This window comes from Phacochoerus africanus, chromosome 7, assembly GCF_016906955.1.
Source record: "Phacochoerus africanus isolate WHEZ1 chromosome 7, ROS_Pafr_v1, whole genome shotgun sequence".
Classification (NCBI taxonomy): domain Eukaryota; kingdom Metazoa; phylum Chordata; class Mammalia; order Artiodactyla; family Suidae; genus Phacochoerus; species Phacochoerus africanus.
In genome coordinates this window covers 104,910,064-104,923,910 of record NC_062550.1, presented here as the reverse complement: position 1 = coordinate 104,923,910, position 13,847 = coordinate 104,910,064, and the positions used below count along the sequence as shown (strand labels likewise).

Below are 13,847 nucleotides of genomic sequence, written 5' to 3'. Positions count from 1 at the left end.
CTCCCTCTGTTAGTTGCCGCACAGACGCCCACAGGGGGAGACACAGGTCAAGTAACCTAACAGTGATCCTGACAACGTGGTGTCCAACTGCTGCTGCGAACCTTCTGCAATCTCGGCACTGCTCTAAGTGTCTCATGTCTATTATTAAACCACTCATCACTGTGATGCTGAGATGTAGGTACTCTTGCTGCAGCCCCAGTTTACAGGTGAGGCAGATGAGGCACAGGCAGTGTAGCAACCTGGTCACAAAGCTGGACTCATTCTCAGACCAGCCTGGCTCCACAGCGCTTCCTCTATTGCCTGTTTGCTCAGTGCCTGATTTCATATTCGAGGCAGAATATGGCTTAGGCACAATTTATATTCATTTTTATTTTTATCTTCCTTCCTTCCACCGCTCCATCGAGATGCAAAGGCCGTCTTGGATCTGTCTGTAGTAGGCTGTGCTCTGAGCCACAGTTTCCCAAGCCAGAAATCTGGGAGTCATCTTTGACTCCTTCCTCCTGTTCAACACCCCGATCCCATAAACCCCCAATGACTGTGGATTTTGTTTTCTACTTACAGTTGAAATCCGTTCCCTCCTTTCCATAGCCGCCGCCTTAGAAATATCCTCACCATCTCTTCTCTGGGCCTTTCTACCCGGCCTTCTTTAGTCTTGTCCCCTTCCATTCTATCAAGATGTTGTCTCTCTCTTGAAGTTACCATGATTTAATCTATTTGAGTAAACCTGGAAAAAACAAGTGAATCTCCCCAGCTCATTGAGAAAAAAAAATTCCTTTAGTATCATGATTTTATTTGCTGTCCCTATCAAAGCGCCTGTGTTCCCGAAGAAGTAGGATCTGAAAGACCTAAGTCTGTGACCTGAGACCTCACGGTCTTAGCTCCTCGCCGCCGTTCGCAGCACGAGTGACTCACATTTCCGAGGGTCAGCCTAGTGTTAGAATGAGACAGAAGCATATTTTTCATGTGACAAGGCTCTTCTGTGTTAGTTAGCTTCTTCCGCTGGGCTCATGATCCAGTCCAGAGCCGGAGGAAATACTGTTCGTGGTGGGCTTATTGAGAACTGGGGTGTTTTTTCCTTATCATCATATCCTTCTGAGGCATTTTCAAGATTCCCATTACCTTTTTTTTTTTGGTTTTCGCCGTATGTGCTGACATTGGAACTCAGGTTGCAAAGTGTGACCCCACTTCGTCCTTCACGCTGCTGCCAGTGGAACTTTTATAGAATTCAGACCAACCATATCGCTTCTCTGGTTAATGTCTGTAGTGACTCACTTTGGTGACTCTGTCTTAGTAGGGCCTGGCCTTTGACCCTTTGCCCTCTGCCTCTCCTGTCACTCCCATGTGACCCTCTATTGCAGAGAAAGCTGTTCTACTCCTATGTGGCTTTGTACTGTCTCTGATGAGTGAGAGCCTTCCTACTTTATCTGTATCTTAACCTCCATCCCTTCTTCAAAAATGTCCAGACTTTATCTCCTTTGTCCTGAGGACAGTTGGCCAACAGATTTTTACATATTTTTGGTGTTTTACTTCTAGATCTTACAGAGGAAAAAGCACTCCCAAACTCGTCATTTCTTAAGCATTTCCATGTTGCATGCATATCACAGTGGGTGATTATTTATTTGTATGTCTTTATCTCCTCCTAGAAGGTAGTAGGCACTTGAGTGAAGTCTGTGAATTTCGGTCTTTGAATGTCGCGTGCCCACCATAGTGTCGTACACATGGGAGTCTACGATAAAAAGGTGTTGAACTAAAGTGGCTCTCTTCAAATTGGACCTAAACCAGTAACTTATTTGTAAACAATTCTGTGGAGAAAATCCTATTTGTACACGTATCAGTCAATTATTGCATGTTACATTGTTTTTGAAATACAGGAAGCAACAACAACCGGCGTTTGGGTTCAGGAATTAACTCTTTGTTTACTTCCACCAGCCAGTGTTCCAATGGGACTGTGAAATGTGATGAATTAGCAACGCCCTCTACTGGTAAGATCTAGATAGATGTTTTCCTTAAAGAGAAGGTAGCTCTGGCACTGCCTCTGCTCTTAGGGCAGAAATTTTTAATCCATCAAAGCCCTCCTCGCCAATGTGCAGGGAAGAATAGCCTTGGGAATGTTTCTCAACATGGTGCTCAGATGCTTCCTAACGTCTCTAGTGTTCAGAATTATAGTATTTGCAGGACAGTGTTGGGTGAACACGTAAGGCTGCTGAGCAAAGCCGATCAGCCCAGGGCTGCTCTTTTGATGCCATGTGCCCTGCACCACTCCAGCTGCTCCAGGCTTTAGGGACCTGTATCCAGGCCCTTCGTGGAACTCACCTGTGCCACAGCATTTGGGAAACCCTACTGCAGACCAGCATTTCTCAGTTCTAATGTGCCCACCATCACCTGGGGATCTTTTAAAATGCTGATTCTGACTCAGTAGGTCAGCAGTGATGCCCGGGACATTGCTATTAATGGCCGAAGAGAGGCTGGGACCACTGGTTTCTGGGCTACGTTACGAGCAGCAAAGCTCTAGGAGTGACACCCTCAGTTCCGAATGGTTCGTAAAGCGGCATCAGCTGCCATCGCTCCTGAGCATGCCATTTTACAGTTGCGCATCAGTCCCGAAGATCCTATAAATTAGGGGGCCCTTTCTATTATTTATTTTCGCCACACAAAAGAACCTCACGTTTTTGGTCACTGTGGAGAAATCCTAGGCAAGTAATAATCAAAACTACCTTTTGTTGATTTGAACGGACAGGAAAAGCATAGGCTGATAAAACGAATTGTGAGCTATTGCTTTGTTGTTTATTTGCACAGTTAAGTATATATTTTATAAATGAGCTTTATGCACTGGGTTTAATTTATGAGGATTCAGGCTGGCTGGGGCTTCTTTACAGCATGTGTTCATGGACCCCACGCATAGTCAGTAGCTTCTGCCTTTGCCGCATTTGGTTCAGGGTGGCTCAGAATTGGAGAAAAGGAATCCCCGGTGCCAGACTTATCATGGAGGAGTCTCCAAGATGCCTTTTGCCCCCAGATAAGGGGCATTATTTAATCCCACTGAGCCTCAAAGCCTTTTGGAGGGATATGTAGCCCCTAGTCTGCCTCGAATCGTGCCCCTTTTCTGCACTTTTGCAGTATAGTGAGAACTGATGTGAATAATGACTCAGGTTGAAAAGTATCCTGTGTTCATTACAAACATGTAGCTTTGCGAGAGTTTAAATATGCTGTATTGTTAGTCCTCAAAAAAAGGTAAGGTGTGTTTGGATTAATCAAAGTCTCCTGTTTCTTGATCTCAGAAAACGATGTGCTAGTTGCTTAGTTAGTGTTAGTTATGGAAGGCAGCTAAGGTTTTCAAATGCAAAATAGATTTTTGGAAATTTTGTTGATTGAAGGCGAGGGAATGTAAGATCATGAACTAAAAATCACAGAGTAAGGTCAGTTATTACTGGTAAAATGCATTCTATTTTATGGTGAATTCTGTTTTGATGACACATGCATGTGAATGGGTTGGTCTTTATGGGTCAGATACAAAGTTAAGGGTCTTAATCTGTGCCTTGTCCCTCAAGTTCACGTCTGCCCCGAGGGAAAACAGTATTTCGACTGCAGGTTTCCTGACCCCGAACTACCAGCTGGTGGTGTAAATTGTGAAACTACGTGTGCAAACCTGGCTATGAACTTCACGTGTGCCCCATCGTCACCCTGCATAAGTGGTTGTGTTTGTGCTCCAGGGTAAGCCTCTTTTTTTTTTTTTTTTGATAATGCAGAATATTTAGGATTTGATAGAAAACACAAGCGTGCTTAAAAACATTATTTACAGAAATAGCTAAAAGCACTGTTCTGATTGGTAGTTAATTTTGAGTTGGTAACTAGAAGACATAATATTGTCATTATTTTTCTATGCTTATGTAACACATTCCATGTTATATGTGAGATACTACATCTCACATATAACACATGATTAAATAATGTAGGAATATGTTATATATACAGTAGAATTAAAGTAATGCAGTACCTTGAGGGGAGAACTCATTTCAGGTTGGACTGGCACTTACCTCCCTGATTCACCGGCAATTTTGGGAAAGTGATGATGAGCCACCTGCATTCAAAACTCTTGAAGTGCCTGGTTTTGGTATATTGCCCTGTTGCTGCCTTTGATGTTAAGTTATATGATTGATGCCAACTGCTTTATCTAATGGATGTTACAGAAAATGGTACGTTGAGACTACTTAGGGCAGTAGGTGGGTAACAGTGGGAGCTCTGGCTTCAGATACACTTATTTCAAATCCCAGCCTTGGTGATATTAGCTGAGTGATTTTTCTGCAAATTCCTTTAAAGTCTCAGTTAGGCATTGTGGGATGTGGTGTGTGTGTACATTCAATAAATGTAGGTCACCACTTTATGGCAGCATCATCTGCTCTTAGCTTTGTAAGTTTCCTTTAGTAGCAGGAGTGCCTAGTATACCTAGAAGGCAAATACAGGATCTCGTGGCTCTTGGCTTCCTTGCAGGCACACGTAGAATCTGGCCTCGCTGGCCTTACCTCTTCTGGTAATGAAGAGAGGCAGTGCACAGATGGAAGGACACCCAAGGCAAACAGGTCACCCATTCTTCCTCGATAAACTTATTCACACAAAGTGGTTCCTGGGCTCAGTTCACATAAACCAGGAACAAAGAAGAGAGAGGCTTTGTGGTCTGTTTCCCAAGAGAGTCACATTTGTCTAAATGGCCCCATCTGGACTAGGCCGAGGAGCTAAGTGACTTGGGACTGGCCCAATCTCCTTAGAAAGGGAGGACAGAGAAGGGAAAGACCGAGGCCTTGTGTGGGAAGATAAGGGCAGGTAGAAATCAGGCCGTAGAGCAGATGAGCACAGAAGACATTTTAGTAAAAAGGACAAGGGAAATAAAACCTTTATTATGGTAAAATAATTGAACTCTGCAACATTGCTGGATTTATTTGATTTGATTATAACTCAGGGATGCATGGCTGATTAGGTAAAACTACATCCTAATTTTGTTTCATATACTTGTGGTTGATGCTATTATTCAAAAAATATCTATTTGCTGTCACCTTTGACTTTTAGTTCAACAATGATTTATTAACTTGCTAGTCAAATTTCATTACAAAAACTTAAAGTAATTTTCTCCCACCTTCTCTTATTTTATTGAAATATAGTTGGAATTGACTAAGAGGCCTCCGACTGATTTAATTTTGTTATACAGAATTTTCTGTTATAAAGTTGTTTGTGGAGATATTATTTGAATTGCCTTCCATGTGACCTTGGCTGGCTTACTTTAGGACAAGCCAAGTGTCACTGGTTTTCCTGGGGCTTCTCATAGTGCCAGCAATCCGTTGAGTATAAATGGGCCACATATCTTGGTTTAGAAATCATTATGGATTAAAGAAATGAAAATAACATAGTGGAAAGAATCATATAGAAATGGGTTCAAACACTGGCCCTCTTTCTCAGCTAAAGTACCTCCGGGGAAGTTTAACCACTTGGAGTCTCAACATCCTCTTTTTAAAATGCGTTTAATAATATAATAATATCTACTTCATAGATGTTTGAATATATACAGCACATCAGTCATAGGGTAGGCGCTCAGTAATGTTTATTTTATTACTTACTTACCCTGCGTCTCAAACCTACTTAAAGCAGACAGTTCACAGTGATTTATAGTTTTCTTCTTCCTTCTTCCAGTTTTAATTAGTTATTAAAATCTTATCAGTCATCAGCATAATTGTTTAAAACCACTACTTTGGGGAGTTCCCGTCGTGGCTCAATGGTTAATAAATCCGACTAGGAACCATGAGGTTTCAGGTTCGATCCCTGCTCTCGCTCAGTGGGTTAAGGATCTGGCGTTGCCGGGAGCTGTGGTGTAGGTCACAGACGTGGCTCGGATCCTGCATTGCTGTGGCTGTGGTGTAGACCGGTGGCTACAGCTCCAATTAGACCCCTGGCCCGGGAACCTCCATATGCCGAGGGTGCAGCTCTAGAAAAGGCAAAAAAACAAAAAACCAAAAAACAAACCCACTGCTTTGGTTGGTTATATGAGAATTGTGGTTGGAGTTCCTTTCGTGGTGCCGTGGAAACAAATCTGAGTAGAATCCTCAAGGATGTGTGTTCGATCCCTGGCCTCGCTCAGTGGGTCAGGGATCCAGCGTTGCTGTGAGCCTTGGTGTAGGTTGCAGACGCAGCTGTTGCTATGGCTGTGGCTGTGGCCGGCAGGTGTAGCTCAGATTCTACCCCTAGCCTGGAAACTTCCATATGCCGTGAATGCGGCCCTAAAAAGCAAAAAAAAAGAAAAAAAAATTAAAAAATTGTCATTATAAACATTTAATAGAGTAAAATCTGTAAAAATATTAAATCACTATGCTGTACTCCTGAAGCTAATATAATGTTACAAATCAACTACAATTAAAAAATTACAAATGTGTATAATATTTTAAAAGAAAAATGAGAATTGAAAAAAATGAATTGTGGTTCATTTAGGCGAGCCGTTGTTTATCTAAACAACGCATCATGCAGTGTTTGTGAAACACCTGGTGTTTGCAACATTGGGTTAAGATACAGAGATAATGGTACTAAAATGCATGTAAACGGTAACAATAGAATCTACCTTATGGAATTGTCATTAGATGAGTCAATGATGTATTAAAGTGCATAGAACACGTCTGGCCCATTGCAAACACTCAAAAATACTCGTTTTTGTTACTGTTTTTATTTTCTCCGTAAGACATCAAATGATGTCTTTGCAGTTCATTTGATGAATCATCCGAAAAAGATTTGTACGAATTACTCTGAATAGGGAGTATGGTACATATGAGATTGTACTGAAAAGGTTGCACTAAATTGAGTCTTAAGTGATGAGTAAAAATCTTTTAGTTTTCCAGGCAGAAGAGAGATTGCAGTGCCCAGGGAACACTGCTAGAAATCTGGGAAGGTTGAGAGGAGAAATTATGGACTCTAGGGCACTGGTGTCTGAAAGAAAGAAATCCGAATGAGATTATGCATCGTTTATATAGATATGTTCGTTTCTTCAACTTTATTCAACAGTTGAGTGCCTGGCATGTGCGAGGCATTGGAACACAGCCATTAACAAGTCACGTGTGGTCTTTTGGAGTGGAACTTGAAGTGGGCCATGTATGTATTGAATAAGGAATTACTGTTCTGTGTTAGATGAGCCACGCGTGAGGAAGCGGAGCACGAAAGGAATACACAGGATCATTTCTACTTGAGAGAAGGGGCGGGAATTCAGGATTCCTGACCTCTGTGTTAATTTCTTTTGTTTTTGTTTTTGTCTTTTAGGGCCACACCTGTGGCATGTGGAGGTTCCCAGGCTAGGGGTCTAATAGGAACTGTAGCTGCCGGCCTACACCACAGCCACAGCATCGCCAGATTGGAGCCGCGTCTGTGACTTACACCACAGCTCACGGCAACACCGGATCCCTAACCCACTGAGCGAGACCAGGGATCGAACCTGCAACCTCACGGTTCCTAGGCGGGTTCCTAGTCTTTTCCCCTGTACCAGGAGGGGAACTCCCTATGTTAATTTTGATGGCAATGCATTCTTACATTTTAAAGCAAATTTGGGAAAAACTTTATCTACTTCTATTAGCTAGGTTTGACTGTTACTATACTATTTTATTTATCATTATTTTAATTAATTTTGATTGTATTATGTATTTAAATTATTACGTGTATTATTAGTTTTTATTATTATTTAGGAAAGCTATTTTTAAGAAAGGATTTAAAGAATATTGAAAAACATATATGTGTATATTTATATTATGGGTATTGAAATATATATTACATGTATTATGTATTTAATTTTCATATCAAAATATTTTGATAACACCCAAAATTGATTTTCCTTGACAATATGAGTAATGCTTTTATTTTAATTTTTATATTCATAGATATTTTAAGATATTTTCTTATGGGGTAGTTTATCACGAGGAAAATAACACTTTGAGGGAAACTAACATTCGAAAGTTGATATGTCAATAACAGTAAAATGCGAAATATTTGAAGTAACGGTGTATTATTCATGGCGCCTCTCATCTAAGCTCCCGTGATTTTCACCTTGAACACTCACACAAGAAGCTGTTGATGATGCTCTCTATCCTGTCACAGAAAGCCTTGTCCGTTGTTTTCTCAAAGTGTTTTTAGACTCACAGCCTCTTCTCTTCAGTAGCAATATTGAGGAAAGGGAGCCTCACTTCCTCTTTAGTTGTTTTTCAGAATGTCTCCCTTTACCCAGAAATCTAGGTCTCCGTCTCCCTTTTATCACACGGAGGGACGACGAAGGTTTAAGCTGTTCTGTCTTGGCGATCCCGCGGTGGTGCAGCCTGTTAATGACCCAGTACCTCTCTGGTGTTGCCAGTTGATCACCACTGGACGCCGGGGTTAAGGCTCCAGTGTGGCCGCAGCAGTGGCGTAGGTCACTGCTGTGACTTGGATTAGATCCCTGGCCTGGAAACTTCCACATGCTGCCGGTGCAGCTGAGAAAGGAAAAAAAACCATCTCGCATCCAGTAATTTGCCTGACCTTTGTTTATTACTGCGATGTGCACGATACTGTGTGGAAAAACAGGGGAGAAAGACTGAATTCACCTCCTCCACAGGCCAGAGAGAACATGCTCACGACAGTGGTGACACACAGAGACGGCTCTGAGTTTGACAGGATGGCTGCTTGTTTTTTAAAAGCCCTGAAATTCGTGGTTACTATTAAACAGCATTTCCTTCTTGTTGGAAAGCATGGCGGAGCACAAAGGCAGGTGCTACGTTCCCGAGAGCTGTCCGTGTGTCTGGAGAGACTGGGAGCGCCTCGCGGGGGAAGCGGTTGCCACACCGTGTTACACGTGGTAATGAGATGCGTCTGTTTCCCCGGGAGGTTTCCTCAGCGACGGTGTGGCTTCCGTCGGCTTGTGTTGGCTTGATGTGCTTGACTTCAGCCAAAAGCAGACCGAGTCGGAGGAAAGAAGGTGTTAAAGACTTTTGGGAGTTGCCGGGAGCCCTTACCCTCCGTGGGGATGTCCCATTAGTTCTTAGGCCTGTTTGTTCAGCCCAGGAAAAGAATGAAATACGGCAATTTGAAAATGTTATACCTTGGAGTTCCCATCGTGGCGCAGTGGAAACAAACCCGACTAGGAACCATGAGGTTGCAGGTTCGATCCCTGGCCTTGCTCAGTGGGTTAGGGATCCGGTGTTGCCGTGAGCTGTGGTGTAGGTCACAGACACGACTCGGATCCTGCATTGCTATGGCTGTGGTGTAGGCCGGCAGCTACAGCTCCTATTAGACCCCTAGCCTGGGAACCTCCACAGGCCTCGAGTGTGGCCCTAAAAAGACCAAAAAAAAAAAAAGTAATAGCTCAGGTTTATAAGAATGCATAAATGTTCCAAAGAGAAGTCACATTTGGCAGAAAGTCTTCTGTTTGGAACTAAGCCAGAAGAATCCCGTAAAATAAAACTGAATATAATTTCCTCGCATTGTGGATTCAAGTTCTAACATCATGAATGTCATGTCTAAGTTATTTAAAGGGACTCAAGGAGAGGAGATAGCAGTGTGATCTACACCAGCAGGCCCATGTTTAGTTTTTCATTCCACTGCTTTTTTCAGTGTGACCCAGGCACGATTTCTAGAATTGGCTGTGATGTCTGATGATTTAAACACAGTGGTAAATAGATAGCTGATCTATCACTGTAATAAAATGTAGTTAGAATGAATGGGCCGTGGTTAAAAGCGCTCTTGGCTCAGTGAATGCTCTTGATTACAAACCTTCCAGTATTTATGGTGCTCGAAAAGTACCAGTTGGAATGAAGTTTCTTAGAAAGGTAAGAGTGTTCGTATCGTTTTCTCACAGTGTCTGTCGACGAGGCACGTTCAATTGCACGTATTCTCCGTGCCCAGCCGTGTGCACGGTATATGGGGACCGGCATTATCATTCCTTCGATGGGCTGGAATACGATTACATCAGTGACTGCCAGGTGTTTTTGATAAAGGTATGTCACAGTTACTTACTTTTATTTATAATTATGTAAAGACAGTGTAAAATACAAGTATGGTAGATCATGGCTTATCAAATCCATATGTCATTAATAAAACCTATAAACGTTATAGCGGTTTTCAGGAGTTCCCATTGTGGCTCAGCAGGTTACGAACCCAACTGGTATCCACGAGGATGTGGATTCGATCCCTTGCCTCTCTCAGTGAGTTAAGGATCTGATGTTACCATGAGCTGTGACGTAGGTTCCTGGTGCAGCTCAGATCTGGCATGGCTGTGACTGTGGCAAAGGCTAGAAGCTGCAGCTCCAGTTTAACCCCTAGCCTGGAAACTTTAATATGCTGCAGGTGCAGCACTAAAAAAAGCAACAACAGCAACAAAAAATTATGGTAGTTTTAGGTTAATTTTCTTGACTCATTTTATTATTATTATTATTATTTTGTCTTTTTAGGGCCGCGCCTGTGGCATATGGACGTTCCCAGGCTAGCGGTTAAATTGGAGCTGCAGCTGCCAGGCCTGCACCACAGCCACGGCAACAGCTGGATGCCTAACACACTGAGCAAGGCCAGGGATCGAATCCGTGTCCTCATGAATACCAGTCAGGTTCATTAACTACTGAGCCACAACGAGAACCCCTCTTGATTCATTTTAAAGTTTGATGATTTGTAAGTAAGAGGCTAATTCATTAACTTTCTGTGCCTCTGTTTTCTCATTTGTAAAATGGGGATAATAATTGCACCTGTTTCCTGGGGTAGTTCTTAAGATTGGATGACAAATATATGCAAAACTCTCAGATAGTGATTGCTATTTAATAACTGCTCAATAAATGTCAGCCATTTTTATTTTTTATTGGCTTAGTTTGGTAGCAGTCAAAAAGATATTATCCTCAATTCTAGACTTGTTATTTTGATGATATGCTTGGATAAACCCTGAGCTTAGTATATCTGATAAAATCCTTAAAATTTCTCATATCTAGGAGTTCCCGTCATGGCTCAGTGGTTAACGAATCCGACTAGGAACCATGAGGTTTCAGGTTCAATCCCTGGCCTTGCTCAGTGGGTTGAGGATCTGGTGTTGCTGTGGTGTAGGTCGCAGATGCGGCTTGGATGCTGCGTGGGCTGTGGCTGTGGTGTCGGCTGGTGGCTACAGCTCTGATTAGACCCCTAGCCTGGGAACCTCCATATGCTGTGGGTGCAGCCGTAGAAAAGACCAAAAAAAAAAAAATTTTCATATGTATAACGCATTTGGATTTTTTGTATCCCTGAATTTTATTTGGACATCATTGATCCAGTATTAAATTTCTAAATGAAAAACGTAAGCTTTAGGAAGAATCTGCATAAGAATAAGCAAAATAACGTCTTTTCCTCCAACAAGGTAACCTGTGATTCTCTTGAATACATGGTTTTTTTTTTGTTTTGTTTTTTTTCCCGTGTAAGGCTTTTACGTGATTAGAGGTTTGGGTACAATCCTGTTCTTTAAGCCTAGTCAAGAGAGTAGACATATTCCCATTTTGTATTAGTTATATTAAATAAAAAGCAAATAGTAAAATTTATAGCCTGCCAAACCGAAACAAAGCTTCTGCTTATGTTTCCCTAGAGAAACGATTGAATTTCCTTTCCAGTACTATTCCTAGTCCCCTTTATGAACGATTTTCAGTTTCATAAAGGATAAATCCCTGGGAATGGGTTTGGCAGACCGTTACAGAAGATGACAAGTTGCCTCTAGGCGGTTTTGTGTGTGTGCGTGTGTGTGTTGATAATTTGGGGAGCATAGGAAAGGCACAGTGGTACATCTGCATCCTGTGAGTGTTTGTCCTCTTAGAGCAAGTCTTACTTTGCAAACATTTTTGTTAGAATTTTATCATCCCCTGCGGTTTGGGTTGTAAACTGAGAAGCTTAGGAAAGTAAATAATAATTTATAGATTTGAACACATAAACGGATGCTTTTTCTCTCAGCATGTGTCAGACTGATTTTACCAAATCCTTATTTCCCTTGCTCTTTAGGATCCCTCTTCCTTCGATTTTCTGGATATCAGCCTCTCAGAGCCCCTCAGTAGCTCTTCTGGTTGCTCGTTGGTCTCTTTGTTGCCTTTCCTTTTTGCGTCAGTCCCAGACCCCAGATGAACTGCGTTGACTCCTGCAGGGCGAGGACCAACCGTAGTCACCGTTGTGCCACCAGCGCGTGGCCCTGTGCCGGGAACAACTGTGTGTTCATTGAAGGCGGACGGAACTGCAAGTCCGTTCCTGGCTTTCTGCTCTTCCCCGATGCCCGCTGTGTTCCCCCACCGCCCCTCCGGGCGGATGAGTTCCCAACCGGCAGGAACAGCTCCGACCTTCCATTTCTAGGCCGTCGTTCTGATGAACAGCTCATCCCTATAATAAGACATCTTTTTTCGTTCTGTTACTCTTTCTAAAAGACTCGCATTGCTCTCATGTCATTGCTTTTTAAGAACTACGGTTGACTCCCAATTACCAGCCTCCATAAAACCAAACTTCCCGTGATTTCTTTCAAGGGTCTCAGCTCCATCCCTCCAAGTCTTTCTCAGGGAGATTTGTGAACCTGATTTGCCTCTACTCCCTCATAGTGACTCTTCCAGTTCAGATGTAGCTGTCGTGTTCTTCCATCCTCTTGTACTTACTAGTCATCACATCAAAAGTAAGCAGCTCATTGTACCCTGAGTATTTTACATGTGCTCAGCTAGTTCACGCGTCATTTTGTGTCAGAGCTCTGTCTTACAGTTTTTGGGGTTCCTCATAAGGACTAGCACAGTCATGGGTGTAGTGTAAGAGCTGAAAAACTGCCCGTTCAGTTTTTTCTAACAGTCTCTCTTGGAGGGTAGAAATCACAAGCTAACAATTAATTAGGAATCTAATATTTGTTGTAAGTGCATATTCATACCTTCAACATGAAATTTGTAGAACAGAGCTTCTTTGGCTTTAGTATGTTTGTACATCACCTGGAAGTTTTTTACAGATAGAGGTTCTTATTTTGTGGTTTGGAGCAGGATTTTGGATTCTGCCGTTTTTAATATGCTACCCCAGTGTTTCATGTTCATAACTCTTTGAATAGCAAGGATGTAAAGCATTTTATTCTTTTAAGAACTAGTTTTAAAATAATTTCAACTATTTTTAAAATTCTCCTCTTCTTCCGAATAGTAAACTTTGAGTCATATCTAGAAAAAATGAAGTATCATGGATGATAGTATATCAAACAAATGATATGTTCCCATTGGATATATCATTGAGGTTAGTGGTGCTTTTTATGGTTTAGTTTTAAGCAAAACAAAAATTCTGCCCAACTCAAATTTTATGTATGAAAAATTATTTAGAATTATTTATTAAAACATTTTAAGCGTTTATCCATGTACTATAGTCTTTGCAAACATTTTCCAGTGTGTCACAATGGCTTTCCTTCATGTATTATCATTTCATTCATTTAATAAACAATTTTTAGGTCTTCTTAAATGTAAACTGTGTTAACAAAGACATATCGTCTCTATTTATTAGGATTGATTTCTCCAAGAATATTCTCAAGTTTTGAAAACAGAGAATACCCTACGTTTCTTTTTTCCTCCCCTAAGTCATTTTGCAAAACACTGGGCATTTGGTAAACTCTTAAGAACTACTTTTTGATCTGTATGCTCTACCTGGCTTTTTCTCAACTCCTCATTTGCCACTGTAGTAGAGAAATCATGGTGTTGACCGCTGTATTTTCAAACAAGGATTTTTTAAAAAAATTGAAGTGTAGTCAACTTGCAACATTTATGTTCGTTTTAAGTGTACAGCCATGTGATTATGCAAAAAGTAAAATATTTGGCTCAACTTGGATTCCTGGCAGAATACAAGCATCTTCTTGTGTTTGA

The 13,847-nt window shown here is 41.7% G+C and overlaps 1 protein-coding gene across 1 annotated transcript in view; it reads left to right on the top strand.

Moving 5' to 3' along the window:
* OTOGL (otogelin like) overlaps positions 1–13,847 on the top strand; it is a 152,670-nt gene that overhangs the window by 49,622 nt on the left and 89,201 nt on the right. The window contains exons 22-25 of the mRNA XM_047785805.1: positions 1,930–1,982; positions 3,549–3,711; positions 8,738–8,845; positions 9,845–9,983. Of these exons, the coding sequence (XP_047641761.1) occupies positions 1,930–1,982; positions 3,549–3,711; positions 8,738–8,845; positions 9,845–9,983 (463 nt within the window). The remainder of the gene's footprint in view (positions 1–1,929; positions 1,983–3,548; positions 3,712–8,737; positions 8,846–9,844; positions 9,984–13,847) is intronic.